Source organism: Symphalangus syndactylus, chromosome 9 (genome assembly GCF_028878055.3).
Source record: "Symphalangus syndactylus isolate Jambi chromosome 9, NHGRI_mSymSyn1-v2.1_pri, whole genome shotgun sequence".
Taxonomy (NCBI): Eukaryota; Metazoa; Chordata; class Mammalia; order Primates; family Hylobatidae; genus Symphalangus; species Symphalangus syndactylus.
In genome coordinates this window covers 42210489-42233311 of record NC_072431.2, presented here as the reverse complement: position 1 = coordinate 42233311, position 22823 = coordinate 42210489, and the positions used below count along the sequence as shown (strand labels likewise).

The 22823-nt window shown below is 46.8% G+C and overlaps 1 protein-coding gene across 5 annotated transcripts in view; it reads left to right on the top strand.

Moving 5' to 3' along the window:
• Window positions 1-22823, top strand: part of TANC1 (tetratricopeptide repeat, ankyrin repeat and coiled-coil containing 1) — a 268517-nt gene that overhangs the window by 227639 nt on the left and 18055 nt on the right. For all 5 annotated transcript variants that reach the window (XM_055292020.2, XM_055292021.2, XM_055292022.2 and 2 more), the window contains 3 exons: window positions 691-927; window positions 3042-3227; window positions 5426-5504. In XM_055292020.2, coding sequence (XP_055147995.1) covers window positions 691-927; window positions 3042-3227; window positions 5426-5504 — 502 coding nt within the window. The remainder of the gene's footprint in view (window positions 1-690; window positions 928-3041; window positions 3228-5425; window positions 5505-22823) is intronic.

Here is a 22823-nt window from a genome sequence, read left to right as displayed (position 1 = left end):
CATTCTGTTGCCAGGCTGGAGTGTAGTGGCGCAATCTCAGCTCACTGCAACCTCCACCTCCCAGGTTCAAGCGATTCTCCTGCCTCAGCCTCCCAAGTAGCTGAGATTACAGGCGCACACCACCACGCCTGGCTAATTGTATTTTTAGTAGAGATGGGGTTTCACCATGTTTGCCAGATGGTCTCGATCTCTTGACCTTGTGATCCACTCGCCATGGCCTCCCAAAGTGCTGGGATTACAGGCGTGAGCCACCGCGCCTGGCCTCTACTGACTTTTTTAATTAAAGTTTTTTAAAAAAATTTTCAGATCAGGGCCTTGCTGTGTTGCCCAGGCTAGAGTGCAGCAGGCTGTTCACAGGCATGATCATAGTGCAGCCTCAAACTCCTGGCCCCAAGCAATCCTCCACCTCAGCTTCCTGAGTAGCTGGGATTACAGTCCCGTGCCTGGGGCAGTAGTTCTATTTTTAATCTTTTGAGGAACCATCTTACTGTTTCCCGGTAAGCTACACTATTTTACATTCCCACCAATGAGAATGTGCGTTGTTAATATATTCCCAGGTGATACTGGTGCACATTCAAGTTTGAGAACCACTGGATTAAAATGATACCGAAAATTGAGGATACTGCCTATTTCCACAAATGTTTAGATGACATACATGTGACAGTCTTGTTGGGGGGCCTTGTCCAACAGGTGAGCCGTCTCCTGATTTTGGGAGGGGCCAACATGAACTACAGGACAGAAGTGTTAAATAATGCCCCAATCCTGTGCGTCCAGTCTCACCTTGGCCACGAGGAAGTTGTCACTCTGCTCCTGGAATTTGGTGCCTGCCTGGACGGAACATCGGAGAACGGCATGACTGCCCTCTGTTATGCAGCAGCTGCTGGCCACATGAAGCTGGTGTGTCTGCTGACCAAGAAGGGAGCGAGGGTAAGCGGCAGCCTGCTCTTTTGGGGCTGGGGCAAGGAAATGGCTTCATCTCATTGCTAGAATTGTTATCTGCTGGGCCAGACTCTCTTGTCTCTGAAGCCACAGCATACACAGAAAGGGTCGGGCTCCAGGGTTCGGTCACTTTGTAATGTGGCAGCCTCAGAGAGGTGTGTTTTGCTCATACACAGCAGCTCTGCTTAATGTTGTCCAGGAGAAGGCAGAATTCCAGGGAGACCCTGGCTCCTCGCCACATGAGGAGGGCCAGTCTTTAAAAAGCCTGCAAGTATCGATCTAGAAAGCACCAAGATTGTTTTAAAATATTTTAAATGTTTGCTTTTTTCCCTTCTCTTTTTCTTATCCCATTTTGTGTCCTTTTAAAACAGTAAGATGAGTTCCATGAACTCATGAAGAAGCCATGTGCCTGAGCTCCAGGAACTAGATTGCCTGGAATCTTCATCTTTCCACTTGCCAGCTCTAGGGTATTGGGCAAGTTATTGAGCCTATATATGACTTAGGCTTCTTCTCTGTAAAATGGCCATAACAGCAGTCCCTACCACAGGGCTGTTGAGTAAGCATTCAGTCATATATGAAATAAGTATGTATTGCTATACAAGTTACTCTAGAGCCATCAACTTTTTTTTTGTTTTGACAGAGTCTCACTCTGTCGCTCAGTCTAGAGTGCAGTGGCATGATCTCGGCTTACTGCAACCTCCACCTCCCAGGTTTAAGTGATTCTCCTGCTTCAGCCTCCAAGTAGCTGGGACTACAGGCACGTGCCACTATGCCTGGTTAATTTTTGTATTTTTAGTACAGATGGGGTTTCACCACGTTGGCCAGGCTGGTCTTGAACTCCTGACCTCACATAATCTGCCTGTCTTGGCCTCCCAAACTGTTGGGATTATAGGCATGAGCCACCACATCTGGCCAGGAGCTATCAGCTTTAATAAGGTGAATGAGAATGATATCGAGCTCACAGTAAATGCTAGGTTTACTGGAAGCATTTTTTTTTGGGAAATGTGCCTTTTGAGTAACAGTAGAGATAAACTGCTAATTATCTTTTATCTTTTAATTAGGACATTTAAAGTTCAAAAAAATTAGGCTTATAACAGCTGTGGGAGCTTTATTTTTTTCTCTCAAATCCAACATTTGGGACATACATAAACTTCAGTTCATGGAGAAGGGAAATGTGTGGCTAAGCCTTTGGGGTGGCTATGTTACTGCTACACATCACCGCACCTCCATTTACGGATCCCAGCTGGGCTTTACACTTTATTCTGAGGCCAGCAGGCCTCCCCCCATCACAGCTGAAAGCTCTGGAGTAGGAGGCTGAGTGCTATGTCAGAGGGCTCTGGCAAAGCCTCTGAATGAGGGTACAGGGTGTCCCCAGAGTTGGCAGGCATGCAAGGCTAGGCCCTGGGCTCTGCTCACAGGCCCAGTACTCTGGGGTTTAGACAGGGCATGAAGGGCTGCCGCTGCTTTGGGGCCTTGAGGAGAAGGTGTGTGACACTCACTTTTTCTGCCTAGCTGGCCTGCCCTGACTTGGTGGCCGCCCCCCCTTTACTTGCCAGCATGCCCAGGCCACGGCCTGCATGAGACCTCCTTCCCAATCAGATGCCACTTGGACTCCTTTCCTGCCCTTCCACACTCAGCTGTTTTTCCACATCCCTCTCTTCTTTGGATCCCCTTGCTCAGTGACCAGAGAGTGGCTCTACTCCCCTAAATTATAGCTTGTCACAGCAGACTTAGAATGCCCCACCCAAGTATCCAAAGTTGGGAAGCACAGGACTTTGTCTGAGGTTTTGGTCTGTGTCTCCACACATGCTCACAAGAGAGTTAGGAGTTTTGTGTAGTTTGCTGCAGGGACATGGGAGTAAGGAGGGTGTTTTGTGACCCTGAATCTTGCAAAGGGAACCCTCAGGTTCCTGGAATGGTACATTCATTACCATCTGGAAGTAATCCAGACTAAGGTTCCATGTTCTCCAGAAAGACAAGTTGGAATGTGAACCCCACGTATGCTTACAGGGAGTGGGGTTTGCACACAGCTAGGTGGTGCATCCACATGCTCAGAGGCAAAGTAATGCTCAGCCATAACCTTCCCGCACTCCTGCCCCCAGGTGGACCACTTGGATAAGAAGGGCCAGTGTGCGCTTGTCCACAGTGCCCTACGGGGCCACGGTGACATTCTCCAGTACCTGCTGACCTGTGAGTGGTCGCCAGGTCCTCCCCAGCCAGGCGCCCTGAGGAAGAGCCACGCCCTGCAGCAGGCACTGACCGCGGCCGCCAGCATGGGCCACAGCTCGGTGAGTGGGGCAGGGGTTTCCCTCCTGGGAAACTAGAAGCTGTAGCCCAGCAAGTCAATTGACACGCTGAAGGACCGAAAGAAGGAGGATGCCAAGAACTAGCAGTTGGCGTTGACCACCTGCAGTAGAAGGTCTTCTATGGGCATCACATCCTTCCCGTGAGTGACAGTGCACACTCCTGTGCACACGTGATGGGGACAGGCAGGCTTATTCTTCTATGGGAAGCCTTTTGATGACATTCACTCTCAGCTCTTCCTCATGTCTCTGCTCCTTCCCTGCTCTGCCCTCTAGACGTGCTGTTTTAAATTTTTTCCCCTTTGATTCATTTCTTCTGTCCTTGTGTGTTCGTTTAAAAATAATCATATAGAATCCTGATTCTAAAATCGTTGCTATTTGAAGGATTTTTAAAAATAGAACTTTAATGGTTTGATAGCACACAAGAATGCTTGTCATTTACAGCTCCTCCACTGAATGAAAACTCCATGCAGTAGTTAAATAGAGCATTTATTTCTGACAGATGTTGGTATTCCTCAGTTTGAAGATTTAATTGTCACCTCCTGACCTGTGTGTCTTGGCTTTATCTGTGAATTTAATAATGTTTTGCTCGCTTCCTCCTGTGTATTTCTTACTCTGAATTATCTTCAAGCAATTAGAGGTGCCAGTATTTGGTAAGATTCTTTTTCCAAAATGACTTTAGTAAATTTGAGTGCGAAGCTGGCTGGCTGACTTTGGCATTCAAAACTCATGGGCAGACACACACACAAGCATGAAATAGTGGCTGGCTAGTTTCTGGCTTAAACATTAAACACACACACACATATACACACACACACACACACACACACACAGGGGATACTGTTAAATAAACACACATATGAAAATGTAGATGTTTTCCTTTTTTTTAAGTGTGAAAAGTCATCATTGGGAGGACCATGAATGCCTAGGAATGACCTTGGTCTTAATTCATGCTAAACCCCTTGTTTTAAAGCTGGTTGGGAGGAAATGCTGAGCAAAAATCACCTCAGCGCAGCCAGTAGGGTGAAAAAAGCAGGGTTTGTTCACCATAAGACTTGGAGGGTATGTTAGTTTCCTAATGCTGTTATCACAAATAGATGCAACCTTAGTGGCTTAAAGCAGCACACACTTACTCTTAGAATTCTGGAGGTCAGAAGTCTAAAATCACACTATTGGGAGGTCAGCCTTCCTTCTAAAGTCTCTAGGGGAGAACCTGTCTCCTTGCTTTTTCTCAGTTCTTGAAGCCACCTGTATTTTTTAGCTCATGGCCCCTTCCTCCATCTCCAAAGTGCCTTACTTTCACCTTAGCCTCTGTCGTCTCATTTCCTCTGTCCTCTGACCTGGACTCCTCCTGTCCCTCTCAAGAGGATGGTTGTGATTGATTAAATCAGGTGTGTATCAGATATAGACCTTGATAATTTGAGATAATCGCCCCATTTCAACATTCATAATCACATCTGCAATTCCTTCTTGCCCTGTAAGGTCACATTCACAGGCTTTGGAGATTGGGATGTAGACATCTTTGGGGGCCATTATTCAGCCTACCACAAAGGGTGTGGGCTAGGAGACTGGAAGGTGGCTTTGTCGTGTTCTCCCGTTGCTCGCTGCTGTTGCTCAGGGTGAACGCCGGCTCAGGTCCAGGGCACAGATGCTTCGTCTCCCTGCAAGCCAGGCTTCCTGCCTCCGTCCCTGTGACCTGACCCACCCTTTGACAGGAAGAGTCCCATAAGGGAAAAAGAATAATGCTAACAGCAGAAAATGTATTTGAACAATACTTTGTAAAAATTTGGAAAAAGGTATATCGCTTTGTTTTCCTTCCTTGTGAAAAATTGATTCACTATCTTGTGATTTATGCAGAAACTGCACTTTGTGTGATCTGCCATGTCCTTTGTTGATTAGGCTGGCATATTTGGGTCATGTTGGAATTCATTAGAATTCTGAGTACCTAGTAATCCTGAACCATGTTGCTGAAATTCACTGAGATTTTTTTTTTAATTCTTCTCCAACTGAAAGTGTGAATAGCATATGAATTATGCTTGAAAACAGTTTTCATTATATTTTTCTCTCCTTGAGCAGTGTGAGATAATGGTTAAAAAACAACACACTCTCTCCTTTGATACATGGGCTATAATAAGCACCTCTTGCTAAGAGAACTTATTAAATCACCTTGCCACTTCTGACAGGTGGTCCAGTGCTTGCTGGGGATGGAGAAGGAACATGAAGTAGAAGTCAATGGCACCGACACATTATGGGGAGAAACAGGTAATTATAATGCCACTGCTTGTAGTCTGGGGCAGCTTGCTTGATGTTTTAGCCCTATTTTGGCCTAATTGTCTTAAGAATGACTGTGATGTATGTAGTCCTGTTTTTATTTTATCACAGGCATTTGAAGTTTAGAGCTCCTTGAACTTTCTACCTGAGTAGCAAAACTTTGCTGGAAGCATAAGATTTTATTTTTTAAAGCAATCCTATTAACTGATTATTTTGAATTAGACTAGCAATTACGGTACATCTGATGAATGTCAGGTGGAAGTACCTAAGTAAGGTGTTGTTTTCTGGTTTGCCGAATCTCACACATCTAACCAATGTGATCTTCCTGTGACCTGTGCACAGTGAGCCAGGCATGAACGTCTATCCCCATTGTCACACAAATCAGAGGCGGCTCAGCACAGAAGGCAGTGGCTTGCCCTGCCCTGTACAGAATTAGGATAAAACTCAGCCTCGTGGGGTTTACTCACGTTACTGTACGAATGCAAGCTACCAAGTCATTTCCATGGGTCTTTACAGTGAGAAGCCTGGGCTGAGCACATCCTGGTGAAGATTTGAGTTGGTTACTTGTGAGACTAAATCAGTAATGCTGCTTTCCAGTTTTACATTTGACTGGATTCGTGTTAGAAATCTAAGACTTTAAATTACAAGTTGTTTTTAAATAGATGTCAGCAAGAGTATTGACTGGATTCGTGTTAGAAATCTAAGACTTTAAATTACAAGTTGTTTTTAAATAGATGTCAGCAAGAGTATACCTGAATTTCCAGGTTATGTTTCTGTGTGTGTACCTGGTATATATGATTTCCATTTCTCTTGCACAGATTTGTTTCCAAATGCCCCTAAATTATTTCCTAATAAGCCAAATGGTGATTTGAAGAGCTTATTAGATAGCTCACCATAGGGGAAAGCCACAGAGCTTCACCTCCTGGCAGGAGTGCAGGCCTGTCCTTCAGAGCCTCACAACTGTTTGTTCCATCCCCTTTGTGGGTCCAAAGAAGGAGCTGGGTGTGCTCCCAGGTGCAGAGAAAGTACAGAATTCCAGCGGAGTTGGATTATGTCTACGGGTAAAAGTATGTGGATTGAAATATTGCCTAATTCTTTATGGAGTCCTTCCCCTTCCCTTTTAAATAGTATAGGCTGCTCTATAATTTGGTGAAAGAAAAGTTTCCATCACATTCCAAATGATGTGGTGGGCAGCAGTGTTGCTGAGTGGATAAGAGCCTGACTACTGACAGCCAAAAGGTCCAAACCCCTGTTCTTTCATTGCCTAGTGATAAGAGCCTCCTGGGGCACTGGGCTTAGACATTCTGATTCACTAGGGGGAAAGCCCAGGATTTTATTTTCTTAACAAGCATCCCAAGTCATTTCAGGTGACTCCTAGCTCCCTGCAGAGCTGTCTAGAAAGCCTGACATAGAGTGACACACAGGGAGAGGTACCCATGAAGATGATGGACATCAGGTCTAGCAGCCATGACATCCACACATTTAGCTCAAGTGAGAATTTCTAACCTTTTAATATTCAAGATGACTTTTTTATTTGGAAGAAAATTCCAGAGAAGGGCTGACTTTGAAGGCTTTGTTTGAGCTCTCTTCTCTCAATGAGCAGTCCTGAATTGCATTATCCTCCTGCCTTGAGAATCTGCCCATCAGTCGATGGCTAAAGACACACATGAGAAACAACAGACTTCCCACCAGTCTTTATCTAGATCAGCATTCTTGGCAGAGTTTGGCTGGGTTCTCTACTTCAGGATCTTACCAGGCTCCTAATTGGGTATTGGCTGGGGCTGTGTTCTCGTCAGAGACTCCACTGGGGAAAGACCCACTTCCAAGCTCTCAGCTGTTGGCAGAACTCATCTCCTTGTAGTTGTCCCTCAGGTCTTAATGAAAAGGTAAACAGTAACTTGGCCCCTCCCGTCCAAAGCCTCATGAGTAACCTTCAGACCACTTTGCAACCTGGGAAGCAGTTCACACTCTTCCTCACCAGGCATCAGGGTGAATTTTATCAGGCAAGAGTTTACTTGAGATGCTTGTTAAAATTTAAACCAAGAAGAGGCAAGCTAAGTGCTGTTTTTCAGGCTTAGCCACAGTGGCTCTCTGTGGACTGCATGTCAACAAAATCCACCTTGCCTTCTCTGCGTTTTTCTGTCTGGTACCTTTCTCTTGTGTCCCTTCAAAGACAACCACTATCGTCTACTGCCCGAAGCCCTCCTACTTTCCAGGCCTGCATTTGTCAGAGGAATACCTTGAAATCTTGCAGGGGGTTTCAGCTGAGAGAACATCTGCAAATACAGGTCTTTACACAAATGTATACTGCATGCTCTGGAATGTGACATCCATGTTTTGGGATTTGGCCACGTGGGGTCTGTTACCGACCCTAAATGTGGGAATGAAGGCAGATGAGGCATCGTACAGAGAACTGAAGGCCTTGGTAAGGACCTTGAGAGTGAATGGGTCAGCTCACAGTCCTGGTTCTCACCAAGGCTCAACTTCAAGCCATGGGCCCCGGGATTCCCCAGCCTGTGTGGCTGTACTGCTGTGTGCATTGTTGCTCATTGCTATAGGGACCCACAGAAGGGAAAGTAGTGGTTTTGCATCCTGTTCTCGTTTGGTCCTCATTCCTGGGTATAGTCAATGGTGTTTTGTGTCCAAAACACTCTATGATGGACCGTATCTGTCCCTAGCCACAGCACAAGGATAGGATCCCAAGAGTAATACTTATCTGGGATGTGGGAAGGTGGCAGAAAAACTGGAAGCTTTGTGTGGATAACAGTTCATTATTTCTTTTGAAACTTTAAGTATGTTTACACAAGTCTGTCCAGCATAGATTTAGCTGTGAACAGCTTGGCTTTAAAATGCTAGCTGATGAGGTGACAAGGCAGAGCTTCCTCGTCTGTTTTGACTCACCTGCCTGCCTTTGAACAGCCTGTTGTTTTCCCGCAGGGACACCCCCGTTAGGAGCACAGCTACCTTCCCATCTCTTCTCTGCCATTGCCAGAGCCAGTGGTGCGGGAGCTAAATTCATGCACAGATTCTTCCTCCAGTTTTCTGCTAGGAGAGCCTTGCAATTCAGTGAATCTGTTCCACATGGCGGAAGTGTGGTTTTCGTGCCTGTTGCTGATTGGAAGCGGTGGGTTCTTGGTGAGGAAGAAAGACGGCCACCAGCCGGGGAACAGCAGCCCTGTGGAGGTCCCCCTCACTCAGGCCGTCAGTGTGGTGGCACTGGGCACAGCAGCAGCCCTCCACCCTCAGAGCCCTGCACATCTGACTGCTGGTGACCCTAAGTCAACGAATGTCATCACAGAAGTAGGTGGCTCCTGTGTTAGGTTGAAGGAGACGAGAAAATGTACAATAGAATTTTAAGACATTCATAAAAAGTGGGAACAGTATTTAGTTTGGGGGTTTATTGCAATCAACCCACAGCCTTTAGAAAACTTGCAGACTGTCTCTACTGGTTTTGGAGAGCAGAGGGCTTAACTTGTTTAATTTTCTGTTTTCACCAGCATCCAGGACCATTTAGTTTTTGTCTGTCCAATGTTTAGGGACCAACCATTCAGAACTCAGTTCTGTAGTTCCAGTAGCTCTCGAGCTCTCCCTCTCCCCATGCATCCTCCCCACCCTCAAACAAAAGGCCCTAGTGGAGAATAAGTGGTATGATCCATTCATCAGAAGAAAGCTCAGAGCAGATGATGAATGCCTGCATCTAACAGTACCACCCTGAGGATGCCAAGGCTCTTGGCTCGGTGATATTCACAGACTTGGTCAGTGTCTGTTCTGTAGTTTCTCGGCAGCCTGAAACATGGTGAGAACCCACCAGATGCTTATGGCATCTGTTTCAGGCATTCCATAACTGTGACAACTCCATGCTGCCTCCCAAAAAGTTCTGGCTACACTGAGTTACTGTCTCCATGTCAGTGTTTGCTGTGAATCAGCCCAAGCCAAAATGACCAGAGATGCTTAGCTGGTGACCTCATGCTGCTGTGGATTGGCAGAAGGACTGTGTTTGCAAGTTCTAGGCCACACTCAAGTGTGTGAGCCTGCTTGTGGGCTTCTGGTTAGAACCTTGCTCTGAATAGAAGAGAACAGAGGCCCTTCTGCTCCAGCACTTGCCATTCAGGCAGATGGTCCTGTCTGGTATCAGAGCCTCAACCCTCTCCACTCCCTTGGCTCACTCTCCAGTTCCCTTCATAGGACTTACCATCAGTACATCTTATTTGATAGGCTTTTTTTTTTTTTTTTTTTTTTTTTTTTTTTGAGACGGAGTCTCACTGTGTCACCAGGCTAGAGTGCTGTAGTGCAATCTCGGCTTACTGCAACCTCCAACTCCCTGGTTCAAGGGCTTCTCTTTCCTCAGCCTACCGAGTAGCTGGGATTACAGGCATGCACCACCATGCCAAGCTAGTTTTTGTATTTTTAGTAGAGATGGGGTTTCACTGTGTTGGCCAGGATGGTCTCCATCTCCTGACCTCGTGATCCGCCCACCTCGGCCTCCCAAAGTGGTGGGATTACAGGCGTGAGCCACCATGCCTGGCCTTGATAGGCTTATTTGATGTGGCTTATTTGATAGGAGCCTGCTTTTCCCAAATTGTGGGCTTTTTTGTGTTTGTTTTTTGAGACAGGGTCTCACTCTGTCACCCGTGTTGGAGTGCAGTGGCACAATCACAGTTCACTGCAGCATCTGCCTCCCCACACTCAGGTGCTCGTCCCACCTTGGACTCCTGAGTAGCTAGGACTACAGGCATGAGCCACCACACCTGGCTAATTTTTGAATTTTTTTGTAGAGACGCAAAACACGGGGATTCGCCATGTTGCCCAGGCTGGTCTCAAACCCCTGGGCTCAAGCAGTCCTCCTGACTCAGCCTCCCAAAGTGCTGGGATTACAGTCATGAGCCACCACACCCAGCCAGTCATGGGCTTTGTGAGGGCAAAAATTTCCCTGTCTCCTGTCCACACCATTGTGTATGGAAACTGTCCGTTCTAGTGCTGCCCAATAGAACTTTCCGTAATAATGGAAGTGATGTCTGTTTTGCCCAGCATGGTAGCTACTAGCCACATGTGGCTATTGAGTACTTGAAATGTGACTTGTGCAACTGAGGAACAATAGTTTAAAATCTCATCTTAATTTATCTAAATTACATGTGACGGGTGGCCACCAAATTGGACAGTGCAAGTATAGCCTGGTCCTTGTCATATGGGTATTGACCAAGTGGACAAGTGGATTTAAATGAAACAAAGTCATATATTTAGTGAGGGAGATGTTCACTTGCAGAATAATTTGGGAGAAATACCTGTGGTTGGAGGGGGAGGAGTAAGGGGCCTGGTCACTCATAAAGACCCAGTGTCCTGATTTCTTGGTGTCCTAGCTTTGGACTCCAAGATGGCTCAGATCCTCTCGCCAAGTCCTCGGTGGGGCACCTGTGCTGGGGGCACAGTGGGCTGCTGGTTTGGATCTTTGGGAACACAGCTATTAGCCAAGCATGGTGTGGGCATAGCCCCATCTGTGTCCATAACATCTCCCTCTCTGCAGCCTGGGTGTGCTGTGTCCTCATGCTGGTCTCTGGCAGTCATCCTGCCCTGTCATGGTCACCTCCTCAGAGGTCCTTCTGTTTGAAAGAAGGTCGCCAGCACACCCAGAGCCCCACGCTTCATGCACAAGACCCTGGCGGCTCCCCAGGGCTGCCCTTCCCTAATTTTTGGAAGGGGTTGCCCTATCAGAGTTGGTTAAAAGTGTGACTGAAATACTTCATGTGAAGTGTTTTTATGTTAAGTCAGTACTATTTTAATTGTTGAATACTTTCTAAAGGAGTTTAGTCAGGTAAATAATTTTTATTGCCAAAGCTACTATTTGCCTCTGTTCCTAAGATGGGCCAGATTTTCTCTGCTGTGAATTGAATGGGCTATTTAGCCGCACCGCAGGCCTCCCTTTGTGTAGCGCGTTGAAGCAGTTCCACTCGGCATGTGTGCTCACTGTAGTTCACTGTTCACTAATTCTGGATGGAATTTTGGATAGAACCTGGCTCCCTCTGGATTTTGAGCCTAAGGCAGTGCCCTACGGCTGGGGTGGGTGTTTCCAGGCCCCTCTTGGGGGTGGGGTCCTCGCACCTGTTTCCAAATTGTGCTGCGAAGCTGGGTCCTGTTGTGTTTGACACTTTGATGATTTTCGTTTCCCTCTTGTTTCCATGGGACTGCTTTCCTTTCCCCTTTTGTGGCTCTTTTGGCTTCCATCGCAGGGAGGCCCCAGGCGTGGACGGTGGGCTTCCCACATCCAAGGCCGCCCCAGAACACAGGGAGCTGGATGCCTTATTACTGTTGGTGTAAAAATGACCCATTCTTCATTTGAATTTATCTTAGGCGTTTTGGAGAGAGGAGGGGCTGTTCTTTGGTAAGAATGTAAAATAAATGTCAGGCCTACTGGATTGAGCCTTGCAGTCACATATACAGCCATCCCCCACATAATGATGTTTGTGTCAGCGATGGACTGCATGTGAGAAGGTGTTCCCATACAATACTGTGTCTTTATTTTTTCTATGTTGCTACTTTTTCTATGTTTCGTTACACAAGTACCACCGTGTTACAGCTGCCTACAGTATGCAGTACAGTAACAGGTTGTACAGGTTAGCAGTTTAAGAGCAAGAGGCTGTACCATATAGTCTAGGCAGGTAGTAGGCTACACCATCAAGGTTCGTGTAAGTCCACTATGTGGTGTTAGCACAATGATACAATCACCTAATGACTAATTCCTCAGGATGCATCCCTGTCATTGATGATGTGTGGCCTTTCTCAGGAAGTATCCATCTCATTAGGTGATGCATGCACATCTCAGGACAGAATTTCAGGTGAGAGATTGGAAGGAAAGCGTTTGCCCATGGCTTGTTGGGGCATGTGGAGAATATGTGTTACATGGAACACACATGGAGGATCCTGTAGAGAAAACTGTGACTTGCTGTCGTACACTGAAGATACTGTATTTTTCAGAGGTTCTGAGCATCTCACCAGTACTGGTTTTGGAAATTTTTTATCAAGGCATTCCTTCCTCTGCAAGTGTTTGTTCTAAGAAGGTTCAGTAAGGTTAGTGGGCATGGAAATCCAGGCTGCTGTCAGTCAGAACTGTCCTTGGCAAAGCAACACGATGGGGAGTAAGCCAGTACCCTCAAGGGTGTGTGGGAGGGACCACCCAGGATCCTGAAAGGAGCAAGACGGGGTGGGGCGACCCTGTGCCCTGTAAGGGGAGGGACAAAATGGGGTTACAGGGCTCTGGATGGAAGAGGATGGGTATGGGGGTCCCCCAAACAGTGGAGGCAGATAGGGGATCAGAACTGAGGGGGCTGGGTTTGTCCATACCCTATCCTCCTGGTCTCACAGACTCCTGGGTTTTGCCCCTGATGTGAGTGGGTTCCGGAGACCACTTCTCTCTGCAAAGAAGGCAGAGGGGTGAGGTCAGCGTGTCCCCGCCCTGTAGGGCAGGCTGAGTTGCCAGCAGTGAGCCCGTAGAAACCCAGGGGTGGTGTCTCAAGCACAAATGAATTGGCCCCTTGACCACCTTCATCAAGCTGTTCTTGCTGTACATGGAGTCCATTTTCCTAGTGAGTGATTCCTGAGTATTTAATAAAAAATACTTCTGCCTTCAACAGAAAAAATGTATTCATTCATATTTTGGGAAGGATTACACTCCCACAGAAAAATCATCCTTGTTTCTTCTTGAAATGATATTTGGATTCTTTCTGTGTTTTGGGGGCCAGATGTGAGATTGTGTAAAATGCTTTTGTGGAAATGCCCCCTTTTTACACTGAGACCTCATGTGGTGTCCTGGCATGTAACCAAGTCCTCAGCACAAGCTTAGCCCTTACCGAGAGGAGAGAGAGAACCTCATGCCTGCTTTAAATAACTTGGTGTGTAACCCAGCCTTCCACATGTGAACATTCTCAGCACACTTTAGAAGTGACAGCTGTCCAAAGGTCCAGTCTTCTCATGGATTCTTAGAAGAACAAAGTCTGTATGAAAGATGGCTTATGTTGTTTCTTTTAGGAAATTATTTTTAAATTGAGGTTACGTTATTTATAGCACACACATTATTCATCAAAGGATTTGAAGAGACTTACTTGAAATGATGCAGATAAGAACTTTAAAACACTAAGTCAGGAATAGGACATGAGGAACCGCTCAAACATTTGTGCCATGGCATACTAAACTGAGATACTACTGTGGCTGTAGAATGCCATGTGGCCAGAATTAGAGGGGAACACAATCCTTGTAAACCATTTTTATTGTCCATGGGAGAAATCGCAGCAGTTCCTCAGAAAAAGAGAAGCACTTTCTGGTACTTTCATTCTAAACAACACTCACAGAAGGCTGTTGGATGCTTTAGATATTTTTAAAGGTGACTTTCTGGAGGCAGCAGTGTAGGAGCTAAGAACTCAGACTGGCCGGGTGCAGTGGCTCACGCCTGTAATCCCAGCACTTTGGGAGACTAAGGCAGGTGGATCATGAGGTCAGGAGTTCAAGACCAGTCTGGCCAACATGGTGAAACCCCGTCTCTACTAAAAATACAAAAACTAGCCAGGCGTGGTGGCAGATGCCTGTAATCCCAGCTACTCGGGAGGCTGAGTCAGGGAATTGCTTGAACCCAGGAGGCAGAGGTTGCAGTGAGCCGAGATCGCGCCACTGCACTCCAGCCTGGGCGACTGAGCGACACTTGTCTCAAAAAAAAAAAACTCAGACTGAGCCATACTCCCTCTAGCTGTGGGACCTTAAGTAAGTGGTTTAATTTCTCTGGGGCTTATTTTCCTCATCTGTAACAGAGAACTAAGAGCAGCGCTTGACTCATAGAAGTTGATTGTGTTCACTGAATTTATGAATATGGAGGACCAAGAGCAAGAGCATCGTGTAGGCAGCCCTTTACAAATGGCATGGTATGTTATTTAAATCCAATAGTATCTTCCTGTTTTGATCAAGAGCGTGACTTCAGGTCCATTCAGTTGCTTGGATTAAATTTCTGACTCTGACACTGATTCCCTTTGTGATTTGGGGCAGATAATGTAATCTCTGTGACTCAGTTATTTCACCTCAGTAACATGGGCATCATCATGACACCCGGTTCAAAAGGTTCTTAACAAGATTAAACGAGAATCCACCCAGCTGCACCTTTTTGTGCAGCTCTCAGCAGTTGATACATGTTCAGTAAATGCTATGTATTGTCAGGGTTGTGATAAGTTGATTAATATTATTATTGTAATATGTTGATGTATGCTATACATTTGTCAGTTGAATAAGTGGATGCATAAGTGATGGAATCTTAAACTTTGCAATTACTTTGGAAGATGGAGTCATAAGTGAAGGATGGAAAAGAAAGGAATTTTGATCACACGTGTGAAGTCCTGTTTACAGGTGCAGTTACACACTTTATTTTTTTTTTTTTTATTTTATTTTTTTTTTTTTGAGACGGAGTCTCGCTCTGTCGCCCGGGCTGGAGTGCAGTGGCGCGATCTCGGCTCACTGCAAGCTCCGCCTCCTGGGTTCACGCCATTCTCCTGCCTCAGCCTCTCCGAGTAGCTGGGACTACAGGCGCCCGCCACCACACCCGGCTAATTTTTTGTATTTTTAGTAGAGACGGGGTTTCACCGTGGTCTCGATCTCCTGACCTCGTGATCCGCCCGCCTCGGCCTCCCAAAGTGCTGGGATTACAAGCGTGAGCCACCGCGCCCGGCCTACACACTTTATTTTTTAAAAGAAGTTGGCAATTTGAGGTTCCTGTTTAATCTTGAATGCACAGACAGGCTGACAGTGTTTTTACAGTAGAATTTGTAACATGGTCAGGAGTGTTCTGGTTACCCAGATTTGGATTCTGCCCTGTGTTCCCCTCCATTAGATAGCTCGGTGAAAATGGGGTCATGTCTGTTGGCAGAGGGAGCCACGTTTTTCCGTGATGCTTGGTTGATGCCTGTTGCCTTATAACACAGAATCCCCATACTTGGCCCCAGCCAGGCTGCTTCTGCAGGCCCCATCATGGTCGTTGGGAGATCTGGCCCTCCTAGGAGAGTTTTGCCAAATGGGAAACAATAAGGAAGGTGTTCAAAACCACAACTTTTTAAATTCATGCATGAGATAGTTCTGAGAGATGCATCCTTAGGCGATTTGGTCATTGTGTGAACATCCTCCAGCATACTTACACAAGTCTGGATGGCACAGCCTATTGCTCCCAGGCTCCAAGCCTGTACGACCTATTGCTGTACTAAATACTATAGGCAGCTATAACACAAAGGTAAATACTTGTGTGTCTAAACATGTCTAAACATAGAGAAGGTATAAAAATATGGTATTATCATCTTATGAGACCACTGTGCTATTGTATACGCAGTCTGTCGCTGACTGAAACATCATCACACAGCATGTGACTGTACCTGGGCAGTGCTGGCTTCCCATTCGTGAGGTCACTGAGCAGCAGTGCCCCAGCCTGCAGAAGCTTCAGTTGAGGCTGGCAGTGTTGGAGGCTTGTCCCAGACCCCAAGGCTGGGGGTGTTTGTCTCCCAGTGCAAGTACGGTTTTCTGGAAGAGCCATCTTGATTACCTTTCATTTTATCCTTTAAATTGTTGAGGATTACATTAGATAACTGCCTGGACTTTGTAGAGGTGAAAAATTTATAGCTCTTGGAAAGTATGTTCTTCTTTCTAATAGAAGCCTTCTCCTCCCTCAGAGGCGGGAGGAAATGCCTAACAAAGAACAAAGCGAAGCTATGAAATTTGGCTTCTGTAAATCTTAGTCCTATTTCTAGAAGCTGGGGCGGGGAGGCACATTGCCTGGCCTTTTGGGGAGGGGTTGCTGCTTTCAGCCAGGGGATGTGGGGGCCAGCTTTCCTGAGGCCCTCAGTGTGATGGCTGAGCTCCCAGTGGCAGCAAAGCAAGCCTGACCGGTCAGCCTCCATATAGCCACTTAGAGTCAGTTACAAAGGTGGGGTGGGCAGTCATTCCCAGAGTTAAAAAAAAAAAAAAAAAATCCTAAAATCCCTCATTACATTTTACCACTGAGATAAAGTAGCTGAGAAATGTGCAGTGTGTCAGGCACACTCTTTCCTGGTGTTCTCTACCTTTACAGTTGAGCAGGGTGTGGCCATCGGGCCTGCCGCTGAGGGTCAAGCATCACTGCCTTCACCACATCTCACAGTTCTCACCTTGGCCACAGTTAGCTGACATTTATGAGAACCCTGCTGCTTTCAGTTAACGTTGACACTCATTTTTTTCATTTTCCACTCATTTTTATAAAATATGGGAGAGGCCAGGATAATAGGAAGTAAATTGCACACATGAATACAAGTATACAAGCAGAGCCCAGCCACCCTGCCCTGCCCGCAGTGCCCTCTCAGCCAACAGGAAGTGGTTTCTGCAGGTGCAAGCTGTTCTCTGGAGGTACTCGGTTCCAGCTTGCAGAATGGTTTTCATACATCCGTGGGTAATGCATGAAGAGGTCATAGTCTGCCAGCAGGAAGCTGCTTCTGTGTGCACTGACCCTGCCGCCCTTCTCTCCAAGCCCCCAAGTTGGGTCCAAAAGCAAATGTGGGTGGGAATACAGACCCATTGTTGTGATCTGCAAGCCAAGCCATCCTGAGCCTGGGCAGCACATCCTGTGAATTTGAGTGACAGATCTATAAAATTTTAGGAATAGCCCTGTTTGTGGAATGACTGTGTCCCCGGCAAGTTGACAGTTGAGTTTTTGCAAATCAAATCGTTTCCCGGAGAACTTTAATATGTAAGAGATTCCTGCAAACCATCCATTTTATGGTACAAAAAGCTCTCTCACTGCTGTTTCCAATACGTTCAGATTGTTGTCAGGTTTTTTTTGTTTGTTTGTTTTTTGTTTTTTGTTTTTTTTGAGACGGTGTCTTGCTCTTTCACCAGGCTGGAGTGCAGTGGCGAGATCTCGGCTCACTGCAAGCTCTGCCTCCTAGGTTCAAGTGATTCTCCTGCCTCAGCCTCCTGAGTAGCTGCGATTACAGGCATGTGTCATCACGCCCAGCTAATTTTTGTACTTTTAGTAGAGACAGGGTTTCACCGTGTTGGCCAGAATGGTCTCGATCTCTTGACCTCGTGATCTGCACGCCTCGGCCTCCCCAAGTGCTGGGATTACAGACATGAGCCACCATGCCCGACCTTTTAATTTTTTTTTTTAAGATGGAGTCTTGCTCTGTCGCCCAGGCTGGAGTACAATGGCACAATCCCAGCTCACTGCAACTTCCGCCTCCCAGGTTCAACCGATTCTCCTGCCTCAGCCTCCCGAGTAGCTGGAATTATAGGCATGTGCCACCACTCTCGGCTAATTTTTGTATTTTTAGTAGAGGCAAGGTTTCACCATGTTGGCCAGGCTGGTCTCGAACTCCTGACCTCAGGTGACTTGCCTGCCACAGCCTCCCAAAATGCTGGGATTACAGGCATGAGCTACTGCGCCTGGCCAGTCAGGTTGTTCTTAAAATGAATGTCTGCCATTACAAACCTACTTGCCTTCTCAAGACAGGACAGTGTTGCTGAGGTGAAATTATTCAGATCATCAGAAAATATGTGCTTTCATGGGAATCTAATTCACAAATGCCATCTTGTTAAGGATTTTGCAACCAGAAGAAATTGTGTCCAATTTGAGTCCTAAAAAGTGCCATCTATTCACGTTGATTTTTGAGCTCCCATTTCATACCAAGTCTTTTTTTCTCCATCTCTGTATTTCACTGGCCAGAAGGCAAGGTACTGCCCATAGCAGGGCATTCTCTTCTCCTGCCCTCCCCTGCCCTCTTTTCCTTCGGGTCAGGCAGAGTGCATTAACCCTCACTGGAGCCTGGTGGGCTGCACCAGAGGTCGGCCTTTGCAGCAGAATAGCTGGAATTCCTGATCATAATTTAGCCATGGTTCTGTTTGCTTAAGCATGTGGGTGGCTATTCTTCAGTCTCTCTTGTTTCCGTATATGGTGTTCGTCAGTCCCTGTGGCTGCTAAAACTTGAGATTCCCTGAAAATGGCAGAGCCTCAGGAGTTTGCAGTGATGGCCCCAGAATACTCAATCTGCTTAGAAAAAGGAAAACATAGATCTTGTTGTCTGTCTGCATCATTTGTAAACGAGAGCCTTGTCAGGAATTTGTGTGTAGAACGTGATCTGTTTTAAGCCTGAGCAAAGTCTGCCTGTGCTTACAGGTTTTTAGCTGCCTCGAGAGGGAGTCACCAAATATATAGCAAGGGTTGTGAAGGAAAAGGAGGAGGACAGGGTCCAACCCAGTTGCCATGCCCAGGGTGGCACGCTCACCCCTTGTCAGTTGCCCCAACTTGTGGCTTCTCTGATGCCTCTGTGAAACAGAGGTCCCTATTTTTAGTGCTGGACTGTCATTTCTGATGTGCTGCTGTTGCAAAAATTCAGTAGCAGCTGTAACAGAAATCCTGATTGAAAGGCCCCATTTATAATGGAGATGAAACTTGTTTACCAAATAAAAGAGCAGAATGCTCTGGTGGATTGGCTGTTTCAGATCTCATCAAATGGAAGAGTTCTGTGTTTATTCCCTTGCATGGCGTCATGCAAAGGCCCTGCCTCTGCGTGGAACCCATGTATCTTTGTTTTGATTCATTCCTTCTTCTGGTCAACCAGGGAGAGGAGGAAGAGGAAGTTGTTCCTTGCCTGGAGGAAAATGGCAGAGCAGCAGCAGATCCAGGTAGTGGTTCAATACCCAGATCTTCCAGCGTAAGAATCGTGCGTGTTCAGGGTCACAATCAAATCAATCCAGAAAATGTATATTGTAGGAGAGGAAGAAATCACTTTATCCCTACCCTTCACAGTTCTTGGGACAGACTGCAGCAATGAAAGCCAGATTAACGCAAACAGAAGTTGAGTGGTAGGTATATCTTGTGTTGTATCCATGGGAGATACCCAGAGAAATGAGCCAGCGTCCAAGAGTTGGCTTAGATTTTAGGCTTAAAAACCATCATCCCAGCCGGGCACGGTGGCTCGTGCCTGTAACGGTGGCTCACGCCTGTAATCCCAGCACTTTGGAAGGCCAAGGCAGGCAGATCACGAGGTCAAGAGTTGGAGACCATCCTGGCCAACATGATGAAACCCTGTCTTTGCTAAAAATACAAAAATTAGCCAGGCGTGGTGGCACACGCCATAATCCCAGCTACCCAGGAGGCTGAGGCAGGAGAATGGCGTGAACCCAGGAGGCGGAGGTTGCAGTGAGCCGAGATTGTGCCACTGCACTCCAGCCTGCGTGACAGAGCGAAACACCGTCTCAAAAAAAAATGTCCCTGAAACAAAGATAAATGGTTTGGGGAAGGCCAGTTATGGGGAGGTACCCAAGAAAAGCAGTTAACAAAGGTAAAGTTTGAGAGCCAGATTCTCCATTGATAGAAATCTCTAGTGATGTAGTCATCCTTCTCTTCTTGGTATAGAAAGGAAGACACCCATGAATTTTGTCTTACAAGAGGGTAATGTCTCTGTTTTTGGGATATCTCCTGTGTCTGCAGTCTCTCAAAATAATCAACTCAAAATCTTTATGCAAAAAGGCATATTTTGGGGTGGCATATTCTGGTCTCTCACAATATAAAAGTACCCCAAGCCTTATGTTAGTAGGAATCATTAACGTTATCATCGTGGCAGGAAGAGACTACAGCAGGAATTCCCGGGACAGCAGGGACAAGGACTGGTTTGTGTAGATTCTCAGAATATAGATAGGATCACACTGGACCCCGGTTTCCAAACATTTTAGGTATGGGAACCCCCCATCTCTGTCTCAGTGCATTGGTATGTAAAACTGACATAAATACCATTAACAGAATGGTATTTATGTCCTTCTGTTAATGGTATTTATGTCAGTTTTACATACCGACGCACTGAGATGAAGTTTAAATGTCTGCCCAGTAAGGGCAATGGGCCTGTTTGCATAACACAAATATGAATGGTACCGGCAGTCCAGATCAGCTGTAGCATCCCTGCCCTTCAATATTTTGTTCTGGTTGCACTGTCTTGAAAGAATACACTTAGCCATCCAGATCAGTGATGCAGATGGCAATTGTTGTTAAGAACGGCTCTTCCTGTAGTTCTAAGAAATTATCTGACTAGAAAGATGACAGGAAAAGCACTATTATGAAGACTGCCCAGTGATAAGTTATTCTGGGCACCCATGGTAATGCACTGGGCCCCAAGGTATTAGAATTTAGTAACAGCGGCCGGGCACAGTGGCTCGCATCTGTAATCCCAGCACTTTGGGAGCCAAGGTGGGCAGACCACCTGAGGTCAGGAGTTTGAGACCAGCCTGGCCAACATGGTGAAACCCCATCTCTACTAAAAATATAAAAATCAGCCGGGCATCGGGGCTCATGCCTATAATCCCAGCTACTCGGGAGGCTGAGGCAGGAGAATCCCTGAACCTGGGAGGCGGAGGTTGCAGTGAGCCGAGATTGTACCACTGCACTCCAGCCTGGGCAACAGAGCAAGATCCTGTCTCAAAAAAAAAAAAAAAAAGGAATTTAGTAACAGCAAATGTTGTGGTGGTTGGGTGGGGGGTTGTGTTTATTACAAAATTTTAAATAAGTTGCATTTAAAGAATGAAATTTGGACTAAGCATTTGCGGAAACTTTGGCCTCTTCATAACTCTGGTCAGGCTCAACTCTTTAGCTTTCTGCATGGGAAAACTGAAGCTCACAGACCTTGAGGATTTGCCAAGGTCACACATAGCAACTGGGACTAGATCCTATCTTCAGATGTCTTGTCCTGTGTTACATCCTGGACCACAGGACTCCAGAGCTGAGCAGTCTCTCACCTTCTGAGAACCATGGTGCACAGGCCCCCTGTGCCCTCCACTAGGATGACTCACTGAACACACATGTTGGTACCAGCACTGACTTCTCATGAGGACCTTGGCTGGGTTTACCAGCTCCCTCCTTGGAGAGCTGCAAGGGACCATGTCCCAGTGCACATGAAGGACTGTTCTACCACAGAGAACTGAAGTTGTTACGCCTCTTGGAAAAATATTGTAGCACCAGGTGTCAGAGCACCTTGACAGCTGGCAGATGCCTGCTCCCTCTGGTGCTCAGATAAGGCCTGGGGAGCTGGGAACCAGCTCCTGACTTGTTACCTCTTCTGGTCCCCCACTGCTTTAGTGCTGTCTGCTGCAAACATAGATCAAGAGGCTGAGGACATCCAACAGGACAGAGCCCTTTAAACGCATTTTTCTGGAGAAATGTGATGGCCTCCTTTCTGAAAAGAAACAGGCCATCATCTCGATGGTGAGGAATAGGGTGTGGGACATTCGGAATGAGCCAGGCCTACAGACTGGCCCTGAGCTCCCTGGACTGCCATGTAAACTCTTACGAGGGGCTGGTCTGTGATGAGGCCACTGAAGAAGGTCCCCTCACTGCTTAGGTCCACACTGACTGAGGACCAGAAGCAAAGTGAGAGCTGCCTTGCCCTTCTAGAAGGATGGAGAAGGGGATGCTTTCCCCATGGTCATCCTGGGCTTGACCTTTACATTCTTAGGTCTGCAAGACCAGGACTGCCTGCTGCCCATGCTTACTCCCTCACTTTCCGGTGACGAGGCCCCGGATTGAACGCGGAGCTCAGGTGATCCATGAGACAAATGTGGCTACCTCTCTGTGACATGTGAAGAGGTGAGGTCGCCAGCCACACTGCACCATGGCCCTAAGGACAGTCTGTAGAGACTTTTTTCAGTAGGAGAGCTAGTTTCTTGCAGGGAGATAACAGGTTTGCCGCCTTTTGTGTATGTGGCTCTTGGAGGTTAAACCATGGCCGTGCTGACTGGTGTGACCAGAGGAGGTCACAAATCAGCAACAGACTCCCAGCTTCCCTGGGCATTATCGTAGGCACCAGAGGAAGCAGGGATCTGTTAGCTGCCCTGAGGGGTGTCAAAGAGGAAGGCAGACCAAGGGGGCATGCAGACACCAGCATCACTGAGCCCTTGGCTCCTGGGGCTTAGCTCTGAGACCCGAGCTCAGGAGTTGCGCAGGAGACAAACCAGGTCCTGCCCTTGCTAATCGGAAGCCCACAGGTGACCCTCTCCCGAGATGGCTGTCGCAGCACTCTGCTTTTGAACTATGTATGAACAAAGTCCTCTGTGTGTTTTCTTTTGGGTTTGGTTTCTTTGAATCCTTGTTAAGTTTGTGAGACTGACTCGGTCAGTCGTGTTTAGCCACATGGTGTTTATTTTTGTAGACATGTAGTGTTCTGCTGATTGACTGTGCCACTTTCTTGAAGCCTGCTGATGATGATGTTGGTTGTTTGGATTGTTTGCAGCCCTAGGTGCGGTGAGCATTTTTGCTTGTGTTTCTGGTGCACCCTGAGA